At 36.3% G+C, this 16,807-nt stretch overlaps 1 protein-coding gene and 1 pseudogene across 7 annotated transcripts in view; both read right to left on the bottom strand.

The window, feature by feature from the left end:
- Positions 1-3,418: 3,418 nt before the first annotated feature.
- On the bottom strand, positions 3,419-6,890 carry LOC143648255 (adenylate kinase isoenzyme 6 pseudogene; annotated as a pseudogene).
- Positions 6,891-9,060: 2,170 nt separating this feature from the next.
- WDR53 (WD repeat domain 53) overlaps positions 9,061-16,807 on the bottom strand; it is a 28,548-nt gene continuing 20,801 nt past the window's right edge. For 4 of the 7 annotated variants that reach the window (XM_077117977.1, XM_077117979.1, XM_077117978.1 and 1 more), the window contains exons 2-3: positions 15,214-15,706; positions 9,061-9,685 (exon numbers count right to left, since the gene is read on the bottom strand). In XM_077117977.1, the coding sequence (XP_076974092.1) occupies positions 9,089-9,685; positions 15,214-15,690 (1,074 nt within the window). In that variant the 5' untranslated portion in view covers positions 15,691-15,706 and the 3' untranslated portion in view covers positions 9,061-9,088. The remainder of the gene's footprint in view (positions 9,686-15,213; positions 15,707-16,807) is intronic. The other 3 variants (XM_077117981.1, XM_077117983.1, XM_077117982.1) reach the window with 1 other exon arrangement.

The raw sequence follows: 16,807 nt of genomic DNA, 5'->3' as shown, positions 1-16,807 counted from the left end.
CCAAACATTAGGGACACTCAAGTCAACAGGCCAAGCCCTTGATCCTGAGGCTTGGTCTTGTGAAGCTTATGTAGAGAGTGGAGAAGCTTAGCCTACCTATAGATATGCCTAAAAGTCACCCCTGGAAGACCTCTTTTGTTGCTCAAATGTGGCCTTTTTCTCTCTAAGCCCAACTCTGCAAGTGAAACCACTGCCCTCCCCTCTATGTAGGACATGACATTCAGGGATGAAAGTCTCCCTGGTGGTGTGGGAGATAACTCTCAAGGATGAGCACTGTGCTATTTTGACCAAAAGGGGGGAAAGAAGTGTAAAAAATAAGGTATCAGTGGCTGAGAGAGTTCAAATAGAGTCAAGAGGCTCTACTGGAGGTCACTCTTATGCATGCTTCAGTTAGACATTGCCACGTATCATAACTTGCCAAACCCCAACGAAAACCATTCCTGCCAATCCTAAAGAATACTTAGGGCATTATATAAGATTCTACAAAGGTTCCATGCACTAGGGTAACTCTCCAAAACCTACCACATCCATATAGGTCCCTGGACCAGATAAGCCCTGAAATGCAGAGGGTCCAGCCCTTCCAGACCATCAATTAGTTCCATTTCCCTACCCATATTATTAACAGACCCTTCCAAATGAATAAGTTAGAATGGGCATAGCTCAAATAACCCTAAAGAATGGGAGAAAGATCAAAAGGTTATGGTGGAATTATACAGAGAAGGTCGGGTTTAACAAATGAATATGAATGATGAACCATTATACTGATATTTTATCCTCCAGTACCTTAGAATAGCTAGAAATAAAAACCTAAAATCATGGATTTGCAACCCATATCAAACTCTGAAATCTGTTCTACAAATACTTGTTGTAATGTACTTTGAAATTTATTGCTTTTACGTATATATGTTATTTAAAGAGAAGGAAGGGTATAACAGAGAAGTTAGGATTTAACAAATGGGTATGACTGCTGAATATATTTCTGTTGGTCTCTAGTGTCTTGGAGCAGCTCGAATTCATAATGAAAAATCATGGAACTGTAACGCATACCAAACTTTAAAATCTGTTCTATAACTACTCGTTAAAATGTACTCGGAAATTTATTGTTTTTGTATAAATATTATATTTCACAATAAAAAAATTAAAAAATAATATAAAAAGAATAAATAACAAAAAAGATAAAAAAAGCAATAAATTTAAAAGCATACCACAACAATTAGTTATAGAACAGATTTCAGAGTTTGATATGGGTTACAGTTCCACAATTTTCGGTTTTTCCTTCGGGCTGCTCCAAGATATTGGAAAATATAAGATATATCAATATAATGATTGAGAAGTCATACTCATTTGTTAAATTCTATCTTCTCTTTTATAACTCCACCTTCTCCTTTGATTTTTTTTTATTGATATATATTATATATTCACACACCATGCAATTGTCCAAAGGGTACAATGAATGGCTCACAATATTATCATATAACTGTGCATTTATCATCAATAGACTTTTTTTTGTAAAAAATAATATATAAAAAAAGCAATAAATTTCAAAGGACATCACAATTAGTTGTAGAACAGACTTCAGAGTTTGGTATGGGTTACAATTCCACATTTTAGGTTTTTACATCTAGCTGCTCTAAGATATTGGAGACTAAAAGTATTGATATGATTCAGAAATCACACTAATTTGCTAAACCCTACCTTCTCTGTACAACTCCACCATCACTTTTGATCTTTCTATCCCACTCTTTAGGGGTATTTGGGCTATGCTCATTCTAGCTTTCTCATGTTGGAAGGGACTGCTGACAATATGGGATAGGGAATGGAACTAGTTTATGTTCTGGAGAGGCTGGCTCTTCCGCATTTCAGGACTTACGTGGCCCAGGGACCCATCTGGAGGTTGTAGGTCTCTGTAAAAGTCACAGCAGTGCATGGAATCTTTGTAGAATCTTACATAATGCCCTAGGTGTTCTTCAGGATTGGCTAGGAATGGTTTTAGTTGGGATTTGGCAAGTTATGATACGTAGCAATTTTAGCTGAGGTATGCCTAAGAGTGACCTCCAGTGTAGCCTCTCAACTCTATTTGAATTCTCTCAGCCACTGATACCTTATTTGTTACATTTCTTTCCTCCCTTTTGGTTTGGATGGCATTGTTGATTCCAAGGTGCCAGGGCCAGGCTCATCCCAGGACCAGGCTAGGCTCATCCCTGGGAGTCATCTCCCATATCACCACGGAGACTTTCACCCTTGGATGTCATGTCCCTTATAGGGAGGCAGACAATGATTTCACTTGCCGTGCTGGACTTAGAAAGAGAGGCCACATGTGAGCAACAAAAGAGGTCCTCCAGAGGTAACTTCTGGGCATATCTGTAGGTAGGCTAAGCTTCTCTGCTACATACATAAGCTTCACCTGTGTCCTTTTAATTTACAATTTCAGCATATGTGTTTGCTTATAATATACTTCATCCCATCTTTAATTAGTTCCTGAGTCTGAGATGTCTATTTAGATGTCTGTGAACACCTGGGCCAGCAGTAGTACTTGGGTTGCTAAAGGAATAGAAGCTAAGAGAAAGGTCTTGACTTAGAGAGTGTGCCACCTATTACCTTCTGCTTCAGATGGAGAGACAGAATTAGAGTTGTCCCACTAAATGGCAAGACGAAGCTCCCAGGATCCTGTGCCACACCTCTGTTTACCACAGTACTTCAAAAAAATTGTTCCCAATTCAAGCATCTAATTTATGCAACTTTCGTTTTTTTAAGAGTACACCTCACTAACCTACCAAAGCAAAAGCTGTTTCAATCCATACAGGTGACTACTGAAGCTCCTATTTGGCAGCTGAATAGCCAGCCGCACAGAGAGGTAAACTGTATTCAAAATGATATCCCAGTTCTCCATGAGCCAAGAACGAGGTGTTTACTTTAACCTTATGTTTTCTCAAACTCTCATCAACTCAAGCAATTTGGGCATCTCTCTGTTGCTTGCAAACTGACAAGGTCAAATTGTGGCAGTCAATATTCCTAAGAAAAGTTCATTTCTTAGGTTGTTTCCACACTGCAAATTTGTTAATAAAAATCAAGCTAGTTGTAGTGGAGAGGCTGGAGGGAACTGCCTGAAAATATAGAGCTGTGTTCCAGTAGCCATGTTTCTTGATGATGATTGAACAATGATATAACTTTCACAATGTGATTCTGTGATTGTGAAAACCTTGTGTCTGATGCTCCTTTTATTTACCATATCAACAGACGAGTAGAACATATGGAATAAAAATAATAGGGGGAACAAATGTTAAAATAAATTTAGTTTGAAATGCTAGTGATAAATGAAAGCAAGGGGTAAGAGGTATGGTATGTATAATCTTTTTTTTTTGTTATCATTTTATTTCTCTTTCTGTTGTCTTTTTTTCTAAATCGATGCAAATGTTCTAAGAAATGATAAATATGCAACTATGTGATGATATTAAGAATTACTGATTATATATGTAGAATGGAACGATATGTTAATGTTTTTGTTTGTTAATTTTTTAAAATTAATAAATAAAAATTTTTAAAAAATCAAGTTAGTGTGCAGATCTTTTGAGGCTGTTATTTCAGCCCTTACTCCCCTTATCCTAGAAACACTTCCATTTTGACAATGTTGACATTATATGACAACACCCCCTAAGTAGAGCTAATTAGTTCAGGGGTGAGCACTTGACTATGCTGGAATAATCAGATTCTCTTTGGAAGCTTGGAACTAAGACTATGTTCACTGGGCTTCTGGCATTAAAATAGGTTGCTGATGTGGCCCCCAGGAAAAGGCTTCTTTTGCCAAGTGAAAGCCATTATGTAAAGAGAAGCAGAGACAAGTGACCAGGTGACTCAGAGACTAAAAATTGCAGCTGCCTTGGTTCTTAATCACTTCCATGATTAGAGACCCAAGTCAAGTGACATTTCTGCCCTTTGTTAGACAAAATTTTGCTTCCTTTGCGTCCTGATAGTAAAAAGTTCATTTCTCTTTTTGTTTTGGTAGTCTGAATGGATATCTGGTATCAATAAATGAAAGAGGTTTGACTAAGACTGATGTTTTAATCCTGGCTTAAATATTTTTTACCTTGCTTATATAAAATGACTTAGGTTCAGCAACAAAAAGATAAAAGATTCAATAAAAAATGGGCAAAAGAATTGAGCAGGCATTTCTCCAAAGAAGATACACAATGGCCAATGAACACATGAAAAGCTCTCAATATCAACAGCCATTAGGGAAATGCAAATGAAAACTACAATGATATACCACCTCTTACCCATTGGATGGCTATTACTTTAAAAATGGAAAATAAGTTATGGCGAGGATGTGGGAATTAATAGGAACCCATGGATATTGCTTGGTAATGTAAAATGATGCAGCAGTTGTGGAAAACAGTTTGGTGTTTCCTCAGAAAGTTAAACATAAAATTACGTGAACATACAACCTGACAATTTCACTCCTAGAACTGAAAACAGGGACACAAATATTTGTACTACAATGTTCATAACAGCATTATTTACAACAGTCAAAAGATGGAAACAACTCAAGTGCCCACCTACAGATGAAAGGATAAACAAAAAGTGCTATATACATACAATGGAATATTACTCGGCTATAAGAAGGGACGAAGTTCTAGTATATGCTAAAATATGGATCAACCTTGAAGACATGTTCAGTGAAATAATCCAGATACAGAATGACAGATATTGTCTGATTTCACTTATAAGATATACCTAGAGTAAGCAAACACAGAGAGATAGAAAATAGATTATAGGTTACCAGGGTCTGGGGGGATGAGGAGTTACTGTTTAATGGTTTCAGTTTTGTTTGGGATGATGAAAAAGTTTTGGTACTGGATTGTGGTGGTGGTAAATCAATACTGGGAATGTAATTAATATCATTGAATTGTACACAAGAAATTGGTTAAAATGGGAAATTTTGTGTTGTATGTTATTACAACAGTTTAAAAAAATCATTTTGGCTCATAGCAAAAATGATGCTATTCTTGCATACTTTTTCAAAAGATTACACTAAAACCTCCAAAGACTGCTAAATGATTATTATTTCCTGGCATTTAAATATTAGAATCATTAGATAAGCACTGTGAGCCCTAATATGACTGTGTTGTTTTCATTTCATAAAATAGTGACATGAAAAGGAACCCTAATGGACATTTAACTCAGCCCCTTAACTTTTCTTTTTTTATCTTTAGCCTTAAGTCTTATTTTAAGAGATCACCATTTTCTTCTGTACTAAACTTAAAAGGGTCCACCTATTTCATCAGATTTATTCTTTAGCAGTTGAAGCATTAAACAATGACTGTTTCACTTCTTAATAATATTGTGCTTATTATGTTTGATTATTTAGCCTTCTTAATGAGAAAAAAAGCCCAAGAATAAACCTTCATATTACCTACCTAATAGTTCTGCAACACAATTTTTTTTGTTCGGGGGAAGGGGGTGCATGGTCCAGGAATTGAACCCAGGTCTCCCGCACGGAAGGCAGGCATTCTAACCACTGAACTACCCGTGCACCCCCTGCAACACAATTTTAATGCAAGTTTTATTGATATTTGGATGACTTCTGTGATGTGGGCAGAGATATCAAGAATGATGTAATGTGGCTAGTCTTGTATGTCAAGAACTAAAATGGTCTTTGACCATATCTCAATCCATTTCAATATCTGATTTAATATTATTCTAGCTCTTCCAGATTACTGTGGGACAGCTGATGCACTGTTTCTTCCCTGTAAGATGCTATGGTTTCTTCATAAAAAATGTGAATATTTCACATTAATTATTATCTTATAGTTTCTTCTCATTATAACTCCTTGTTGAAACTCTTTTGTGCAATACACTGTTTTCTGTTACAACAAAAACTGTATGAAACCAGAGCTTAAGGGGAAAAAACACTACCATGGTAATCAATAACCCCACCTTTTTTCATTTGGTTTTCTAACTCATTAACTACTTTATCTAAAATGGGATAATCATATTCTTTATCACAGCTACCGTGTAATTGCCCTTCTTGAGCTAAATCACCCACATCAAGGTATTTTTGTTTTGATCCTGATCCAAGTTCTTTGCTTAGTATGGTTTCTCCATCCCCAGGTGTACCAGTGAGCAAGATGTTTGGCAGCAACATGGTCCCTCAGCAACCCCTTCACTTTTGTTTTTTTCTTTTAGCTTTTTTTAAAAATTAAAAATAGTCTGTTTATTTTGTTCTTCAAAGTATGAAACGAATATCTACTTGTAAAGAATTTCAAAAAATATAGAGGTGTATAAAGTAAAGCAAGGGGATTATATGTTGTTCCATAATACACTTTTAAATATGCATCATTATGGTATTTTTGCCTGTATTCTTTCTTTCTTTTTTTTCTTTAATTAATTTTGCCCTTTCACTTTGAAGTAAGGAAATAGAGGCCCAAAATGGCCAAGATCTTTGCCCAGTGCTGGGATAAGAACTCTTGTTTCTCTCAATTCTCGGGCTAGGGAACTTTGTCAATGAACTTTTTTTTCCCCAATGAATTTTTAAATTCAAGAATGGTATTATTCTTTCCTTAAATTCCAAGTGAGATCACTAAACATTTACTGATATTCCATGTAACAGGTCAAGACTCTTTTAGTTCCAAGTGTTAAGAATCTAGAACAAACTAGGTTAAGTAAAATGTATGAATAAATGAATGAACGTAGACAAGCATACTCATAGAGCTACGAAGTCCAGGAGTACAGTTGTTTCAGCCATGGCTGATTCCAGGCTCAAAATTACTGAGGATTCTGGCTCTCCATATTTAGGAGAGACTTCCCACAGGTGAGGCACCTCTAGACTAACATCCTGTCATCTTGATCTCCAACACTTATCCTCCTCAAGCTGTATCATGTACTACTTCAGGTCACAAGCAAGCCTACTCCTGCTTTTCTGGTACTATATCAGATATTTAAAAGGTACGCCCTTAAAAGAATAAGAATTCAGGGTCAATAATTTAATCAAACATATCAGAACGTTTACACAGTGACCTAACTTATATTTCAGTCATTTTGGGAGGCTGATTCCAATAATGACTGGCATTGCTCAAAAGACATTTTTGGTAACATTTCCTTTGCCTTCAGAACAAAGATAAAAGGACTGAAATTAGGAGACATGGGACCAATAATGGCTTCACTAGTAGCTGTGTCAACTTAGGTAAATTATCAGGGCTTATTAATAACAGTAATATTTTTCAAAGTTGTGAATAATTAAATGAGGAAATAAAAGTTAAAACACTTTAATTATATAGTACTATGCTAATAAATGATAAAAAATATTGTCAATAACCAGTTCTCAAGTTATATAAGAAACCTAGTAATTTTTCTGATCAATGCACTGTTGATCAACTTTATACTTGACACTGGACAAATTATGGAGCATTCCCAAATATTAAACTATATCATCAAAATGGGCACATGTGACATTACTAAAAGTCTCTCCCTAGCTCTTAAGGTGATTCTCAAAAGAGATGTCAGTATCACTGAAATAAACCAATGTGTATATTTTATAGTAATAATGAAGTTCTGGAATGCCAGTCACAAAATTCAAAAGCATTACCTTAGAATCAAATATTGTACAAAGTTAATCAAAAAAGATTAATTTCACTTAGGTAAACATTCTTACAAACGTGAAGTAAAAAATCTTGATAATATGACAAACTTTAAATCAACTGCCTTATGTAAAAGATATCTTATGGGTTCAGGTGATATGACTGGTGTTGCTGAATCGAATTGCTTCCATTCATGCATATTCATTTCTTCTTAATTGCTTTCTAGCATGAATGAAAGAAAACTATTTTATTCAGAAACTGTATTATAAACTTAATAATTTTTTTTAGTTTGTAAAGCATTAGTAAGTGCTTGTGCATGCTTAAAATCGTTCTTTTAAAGAAAACTGATTTGATTTGTACTGGACAGCAAGACACTTGCTTTTCTTCTAGTAACTGAAATAATTTCAGTCTATACAGAAGGGTATCCCACTTCATCCTCCTCCAACCACAAGGCTGGGTGAATGACCCAGACCTTATATTAGTTTTAATAATAGTGACTCATTCTGGAAATTTTGCTGGAATTCTGAAAAGAGACTCACTTCCAGTTGTGATAGTCAAGGAGAGGACACTAACAGAGAAAGAAAAAATATCAGACATTAAAAACCTTGATTCAACCATGCCTGACTATCCCTGAATTTCTCAGTTATGTGAATCAATAAAATCACTTTTTAATTTCCTTAAGCTATTTTGAGTTTTGTTTCTGTCACTTGCAACAAGAGTACCAAACTGCTTCTCAAATACTACATCTGTAAGATGTGAATAGGTTTTTCATGCAAAAAGCATTATGTGGTCAACTTTGGAAATTAGACAATATAAGATCGATTCTTTTTTACTGAAGGACTTCTCAAACCCTTTAATAATCCAATATTCATTGAGAAGCTCCAAGAAGGTAATGACATGCATAAATTTCTTAAGTGATTTGACCCTGGTACCCTTTTCTTAAAAACATGAGTAAAATGTAATTGTTAACAAAGCCTTTGAGCTTTACACAAAAGCAAGAACAGGTAGCCTCTCAACTTGGTAAGGATCCTAAGAACATCTTGGGATCAGAAATAACTAATGTTATAATTACTGTGGTGACTACATTTGGCTAGGTTTGTGGGCTTCTCTAAAGGAGGCTGGACAAGATAATCAAGATCCTTTTCAAACAATTGTGCTTGCATTTTTCCTGGAACCTCAAATTACTTAACATCTTGGAGTCTTGATTCCTATGGCATTAAAATGGTGGAAATTATCCACTTCATTGATCTGGAATAAGAAATGATAAATCTGTAAAATGTCTGTTAAATGTTCAGAACTCAATATTAATTTTCTTTCCAATTTCTAAATTTGCTTTTCTTTTTCCAAATTTTAGTATCATTTACTGTATGAACTATTAATCAATTGTCTTTTGTCCAAGTGTCCTAGAATTTATACAATGTTCTATATATGACAAACAATTTAAATGATGAATCAGGATTTTTTCCAACCTAAAAAAAAAGTTTGCTGCAGTTCTTCAAATGTTTTTATTGGATTTAAAATTCATTTACGGGATATACAGATATACAACTAGTCTGATCAGCTACTAATATATTTTGGCATCCCTTTATTTTTGCACCTAAGAGCCAGTTTACTTTCTCTCCATGTTCAATACTTAGCTTTGGTAAAATTTTGCCATGTTCTTCATTTTTCAATGAGGCATCACTGTTTCCACTTTGCTTAGTGTAAGCTGCTCTTTTAAAAGTTTTCCTCCTGTGGGAATGTTTCGTAGGACTCTTGTGTTTTTTCTCAACTTCACTGCTCACATCCCACAACATAATCTTTCCATCATTCCCTCCAGTAAGCAGAAAATTGGATTCTGGCAGAAAGCAGACCTGAGATACCCCCAAAGCATGGCCCCTAAATCCCAGTTCCTGTTCACACTTGACTCCCGTCACCCTAAAAATTCGAACCTTACCATCCTCTGCACCACAACTAAAAATATTGCCACATGATGCCACAGAGAGAGAATGGGCTAGAGCAGGGTTTAAGAGCTGACCAGGTGATCGTGGGCTTTCCATTTCTTCTATTTCATCCTCCTGTAAGTTTGTAATCCAGAGTGGCCGGGCTTTCTGAAGGTTCCACAGCATCACCTTTAAATAAGATCCAAAAGTTACATAGTCATACAGAGTTCTTGCCATTCTATTCAACTATCATGGTTACTGAGCTTTTAATAGAGCCATCAAAGTAGTCTGAGAATGATAAATAGGACATTCCCAGCAATATTAACAAAAAAAGTTAGATACTACCACAACATGCCAATAGATGCTACCCTGGGGTGAAAACTAGAATACCAATGGGAAGTCAGGCAGAATTCACAAAAAAGATACTAAGTAACTTTTGATTAGCAAACTCTATTAAAGTGTAATCCAATTTTTTAAGCAGCTGCTACTTTCTATGTCATTCAACCTCATCTCTTCAAGTAAAACTGAAGATAATGAAATTTATTAATTTTAGTCTATGCTGATTAGAAGAAAAAAAGACCTACTTAACTAAATATACTAAATCTGGAGTATCACTGAAATGATTTCAGTCTGGAATGCTTTTCCTTTCCTTTCATGTTACCGAACAGCTCATTCTAGAATGAGTCTCAAATGCCTATCCCTCCCAGAAGGCTTCACTAACTATTCCAGTCTATTTCTTTTTCCCATCTCTAACTCCTACAGTACAGAGTAATTATTAGCCTATTCTATTAATTGGCATATAGAACTACTTTGTCAATTTCTCAAGATTTAATTCATCCTAGGACAATTACTGAAAAAGAGTAGAGATCCCAAACAGGTCTGTTGCTTAACTGGACACAATGGTATTATATTTGGCTTTTTGCAGTTGTTCCCCTACCATGCTCTTTGATCTACTAAACTCATTTAAACTGAAGGTGTAACTATAACCTGTTTACAACAAAACAATCATCTTTGTGAATGGATTTTATACTAAAATTTAGCGATTCATTCTCTTCCCATAAGCAATTTGAAATTCTTTCAGAGAGAACAAACTGCTTTATTTTTACTATCTAGTATTATCCCTGATTTAAGATTCACAATTAAAAATGGACACTAGGATAAGAAAGACCTTGTTCAGAGAGTCTAAAGCATGTATCTGAATTTACAAGATTACCATCACTGATGCTATTAAGAGTTTGATTTTATTCAAGGTAACTTCCTTCACCACAATATGATTATTCTCATTAGTTTTTTTTTTTAAAAAAAAGACATCTAATAACACATTTCTACACGGGAAAGCACTAAATTCTTTTTTGGTTGTATTTACAGCATTTTACTGAATGGTTAACAATCATGATTTAGGTAATGCTAAAATCCAAACAAACTGAAATAAACTAAAGAAAAATAAAGAAATATCAGAAAATATAACACGAATGAGTACTGAAACTAGAAATGAAAATAGTCTATTTAAAACTGAACACAAGGAAAATGAACATTTCAGAATCTAACAGCTTAACCATACTGGCAGCTACCCCAGATCTCTTTCCACAGATGCCATATTTTTTGGATTATATTTTCTGTCCTAAAGTATTCACACACACACTGAACCAAAGCATCATCAGCTTAAACATTTTAGTATCTGACATCTTAATGTCATCTAAATGTGGTAACACCCATCCCAGATTCTACTAATTCCTGAATCATTTCCAAGTATGGAGGATTCCCAGGTTGTTTCTGCCTAGACATTCTCCTTATACTTTTTTAATCTTCCGTATAGCCAAAGACTCCAAGGTGTTTCACACTCAATTTCTCAACTGCCTTTTTAAGCAGTATCACTCTTGAATGATTTTATAGTAAAATCTTCTTTCACATACTAAAAGGAGAACTAGATACCAAAGGAAAAGAATGCAAAAGTTCGGGATTTATGGTCTTGTCAAACACAGAGAAAGTGGACAATTGGCAAATGTTCAGAAATGAATGTAATTAAAGCTATTCTGCTCAAAATTATATACACACAAATTTTTCTTTCTACATAAAAGATTCATTTTCAAGTTAAAGAGCCTGTTTTAAAAATGCAAGACCCCCCTCCTCCTTCATCCAGATCTTTAGAGGTGTTGGTATTATAAATCTTATAAACCTCAGAAGACACCTTCAAATAATTTGTTTTCGGATATGGAAATGAGAAAAAAAAAAATCAAGGTGTACCCTACAGAAATATATGATGGTTTCAAATTTCCAAAGGTCCTTATGAAAAAACACTATAATTGAGTGTTAGGTACACAGGTTATTTATTTAATACTATTTTTTTATACCTTGTACAGGTGCTAGAAATACTAATTTGTATCTAATAAAAAATTAAGCAGTCTCTGTCTTAATAAATCATGCTTTGTTTTTTAAGCCCTTTTCTCTGAGGTTTGCCTAATTATTAAAACCTATCTAAAATCAAAGGATGTAATTTTGTAATTTCTATAATAACAAAGATGACTATGTTGAACATGGGAATAATTCAATTCTGGTTTTGAGATAAAATGTGTTTTTGCTAAGGGAGAAATAACTCTCAAAATTATCCTGATAAGAATTCTCTTCCATTATTAAGCTTACATTCTTGGGTTCCTCTATAGCTGACTATTCTTAAATTGCAGACCAACACTGGATAAGCAGGTTTTAAGAGGTACAGACTGTAGAAAAAATTACAAAATTTCACTTTCAAGGATGGAATGTCTTAAAAACATAGTTGTGCTGTTTTAGCCATTGTTGTTATCACAACTCAGTAAAGATGGTAATCTACAGTGAACTTTTAGTAATTTTTGGCAGTCAAATCAACAAGTAATTACCTAAGGACTTCCTTTCACAAAATATTAATTTCCTAGACAAAACAATAAATTCTGGGTACTACTTCTTATCTAGTCTGAAGAATACAGGCCACTTTTTGCATACCCAACTGTCTGCCTAGTGGTTAATTAATGAATCAGTGATTGAAAACCGGTTATCAAGTGAGGAATAAAAGATCATTCAAATATATACTGTACAATTTGCTTACTTAAAACAGATATCCACCTGGTTTTATAGGTATTTCTGCCTAACTATGTAGGCAGGTATCACCACTAGGGCGGAGAATGCAGGTTTACAAAGGGCTTGGTCAAGAACTAGTTGTAGAAAAGGAGTTTAGAGATTGTAGGGTCATTGTACCCTCAATAAAGGCACTATATACATTTTTGGTGGACAATTCCTTTATTGTTTGGGGATTCTGTCCCTACATTGCAAGATGTTTAGCATCTACTTATTCTGTAACAGTAACTTTTTAATGTAATGTTAAAACTGTAAACAAGCTGGAAATTCTAACAGTAGCCTTTAAATATGACCTTAAAACAGCCTTTAAATATAACTTTTAAAACTGGAGGCAGGGCGGGCCACAGTGGCTCAGCAGGCAGAGTTCTCACCTGCCATGCCAGAGACCCGGGTTTGATTCCCAGGGCCTGACCATGCAACCGAAAAAAAAAAAAAGTAAGCAAGGTGTGAATGTGAGTTTTTAGTCTCGCAAAGGAGCAAAATGTAGCCTGCATGCACCTAGATGTGAATAAGCCTTCACCTACTACCCCAGACCTCCTAGATATGAATAAACTTTCATCTATCTCCCTAGACTTAGAGGCATCTTTCCCAATTGTCTCAGAGATAGGAAATAGACAAAAATAAACTCAAGTTGTCCAGACCTCTGTTACCTGTTAACTAAGATGATCATCTCTCTGTCTCTAATGTGTATAAAAGCCAATTGAAAAATCACTTCAGTGGGGCTGATTTCGGAAATCTCCCCTGTCCTCAGTATAAATTAACCTATTTTTCCTCCTCAGCCCCATTAATTTAGTATGACTTTGATTGGCCATGCTGAGCAAGGTATCCCAGATTTTGGAGTACTCCACCTACAGTTCCACTGATTATGCCTACTAAATGATAGCAGCTTGTGGGGTGAGGGGGCAATCATTATGACAACAAAAATTGAGCCCATGATTTCTAAATTATGTGGGAGATGGGGAAAAGCATTAAGTGTGGACGACAGGACTCTTTACCCCCAGGTTGTAGCCTACCCTGGCATATATTTCAAAAAGCCTTTTTCACCCAACCTGTACCAGCCCAATGTCTCCTTCACCCTCAATCATCTTCTTCACCCTCCATCAGCTGCCCTCTTGCAATAATCTCCCATTACTTAGCCCCCATTCTCTGGAAAATGCACTCTGTGTAAACTCCCCTTAGACACTGTCCACACTCCAGCATTTACAACCCTGCATGCCTAAACAGCATTTAAATTTTAAACTTTACCAATGGAAAGCCGCAACTCCTAATTAGCCCCCTATTTCTGAAAGCTAGCCAACAGATAGACCTGCCGCACCCTGCCCACCAATTCCCTAACCCTAAACCTTTAAAATCCTATCCCCCACCACCTCAATGCAGCAGTTTTTCTCTCTCTTGAAATGCTGCCCGGACAGCTCTGTTTCTCCCTGAAATAAAGCCTTTGCCTGAACTTTTTGTTACCACCTAGTTCCTGGTGAGTTTGCTGAGTTTGCCTTTCAAAAGGTTGGTTAAGATCATTGGATAAGAAAATGAAAAGACAAAAAAAAAGTGTTTGATGTTATTCGCAGAATCACAGAGTCTTAGAAGATTCTGCCTATAATCGAGAATTCATATTAAACGTCTAGAACAGTATACATACGTTGTTAATACACAACGGTTCTCTTTCTAGAAGTCATCTCTTTCCAAACCAAGAACCTCTTCTACCACGCTACTGATGATATTCTACTTGAATAGCTCTGGTATCACAGAAGGAAAAATATGCTTTAGAGCCAGAGACACTGAGCTTTGAATCCCAGGTCAGGCAGCTGTATGGATACTTAATTTGAATGTTTCTTCATTTGTAAAAAGGGCGGGGGATGATTAGAATTAAAACTAATATACTTAAAGGTTTAGAAAGTACTAGGTGCTCGCCAGCAGAAGTCATGATTATTCTCACCCCAGTGATAACAGATTTATTCTCAAGAGGAAGCATATCCCACTGTGGTAAAGTTCTAGCTCCTTGAAAGCTCTCTATTTTATTAAACCAAAACCTACTTCCCTGTGATATTCCCTATTTAGAACAGCATAATCCATCTTTCCCCTTAAGAAAATCAAGAAGTAAACACTTTCTATATGTACTTCCACTCCTGATGACCTTCCTCTGGATTTAGGTTAATTTGCTGATGTTTCTTTCAAAACTCAGCATTGAATACAATGCTTTGATCTTGGTCAACAAGACACAACATTTCAATTAACACATCCCAAAATTGTAAAGTCAAACAAAAGACTCAGCCCATCCACTTTCTTTTAAAACAACAAGTTCGTAGAGAATGGGTGGTAAACTCTGCCTTCTGAACTCCCTTGTTTGTTTTAACAAATGTTTAGAATCAGATATCTGAAATATCAGGTTTTAGGACTATCATAACACAGAGAAAGACAGCTAAAACACTGATGATTATTTGTGAATAAAATCTATTAGGCTTTGTAAGGGTAGCATTAAATGTGCAGTAAATTAAAGCTTATACTTCATAAATGGGTGTGAGAATAGAAAATGCAAAGATAAATGTAGCTTGATCAATGACATGATTCTGTCAGCAAATCCCATTTAGCAAGTACTCTCTGTAAAGCATCACCTGCATATCCAGTCCACATGACACCAGACTTTGAGGCCTCTGAGGCCGAAAAGCTACGGAGGAACAGATATTGGAATGTCTTCTCAGGGATCTGCTAACTTTCTTATTTTCCAAGTCTAAGATTTTGATTGCCCCAGAGTCATCAGCAGAAGCCAACAGGTTTTCTGTTTCATTCAATGAAAGACAATTGATTTCTTCTTCATTCACATGAAAACGATCCAAGGTATCTTTGAGTGACCTGACATCCAGAATGCTTATGGTTTCTCCATGTGAAGCATACAGCTTGGTGGGGCAGGCAGGGGAGAATAAGACACTGGTAACATCATCAGCTCCTTGGAATTGTATGTGTCCTACTGGAGTCCCATCTTCACTCCAAGTCATGAGATCTCCACCCTCAGCTCCAGAAGCCACTAGCCCTTCTTTACTTGCATTCAGGCAGAGAATCGAAGATTGTCCACCAGCCCACTTGACTGCCATAATGGCTCAGAAGACTCTGTGAAGGGGGGAAAAATTTAGGTTTCATACAAGGATTTAGCAGTAGGAGACAAATGCAAATAATTAAATAAGGAATATTTAATTCAATGAAAAGATATTTTGAAATCTCACTTAATAGTGTCTGGGACATATTGAGTATTTAAGGAATGTTATATCATTTTATTTTCATTAGGCTAGTCAAGGTGGCATTATATATATACTATACAAATGATTCTCAAAGTGTGGTCCTCAGAATAGCAGCATCTGCATCAAACCTAGGAACCTGTTAGAAATAGATCGTTGGACCCCACCCTACACCTACTGAATCAGAAGCTAGGGTGGGGCTCAGCAATGCATTTAAGTTCCCCAGGTGATTCCAATACATGTTAAAATTTGAGAATCAGAACTATAACAATATCCACCTGGGAAACTGGTTAAAAATGCAGACCCTTGGAAAAAGGACTTGAGCTTGGGGCCAAGATGGCGGCTTAGCGAGGTATGGGATTTAGTTCGTCCTTCAGACCAGCAAATAAATAGCCAGGAACAGTACAGAACAACTGCTAGGGCCACGTCAGTGACCAGACACACATCCCAGTCTGGACCACCTGAACCAGCTATGAGCCCACCCAAAACTATGAGTTCCCCAAGCCGCAGGAGCTGGTGCCCCTCCCCGACAGGCTGCTTCCCAGAGGGGAAAGGAAAGGTAATTTACCAGTAGCAGGGGCTGAGCACAACCAAACTCGAACTGTGGAATTAATTAACAAATTCTGACTACTAAAAACAGGCCCCCAGCTCAGCTGAACCTCCTGTAAAAGGGGAGGTTGCTGGTTGTTCCCCAGTTGCAGAGGGGGCAGGGCTGACAGAAAAAGAAAAAAAAAAAGGTTTTTTTTGGATTTGAAAAGGTCTGAGCCCTGAAGGAGAGGAGGGGGCACATAGGACCTGGAGATAGACAGAGGAAGTACCAACTTAAGCTCTTGACTGGCAAACCTGAGGAACAGGGGTCCTACTCTGAAAAGGATTTTTCTCTTTCGTTTTGGTGGCTGTGTTTCTACAGCTTGACTGCTCTTTGGATACAGCTGCAAGGCTTCTTGGGCTCCACTGCCCCAGGAATAGGCAGAAT

The sequence above is a fragment of the Tamandua tetradactyla genome, chromosome 10 (genome assembly GCF_023851605.1).
Source record: "Tamandua tetradactyla isolate mTamTet1 chromosome 10, mTamTet1.pri, whole genome shotgun sequence".
Taxonomy (NCBI): domain Eukaryota; kingdom Metazoa; phylum Chordata; class Mammalia; order Pilosa; family Myrmecophagidae; genus Tamandua; species Tamandua tetradactyla.
The sequence above is the reverse complement of the archived record's forward strand: the minus strand, read 5'-3'. Positions and strand labels throughout refer to the sequence as shown.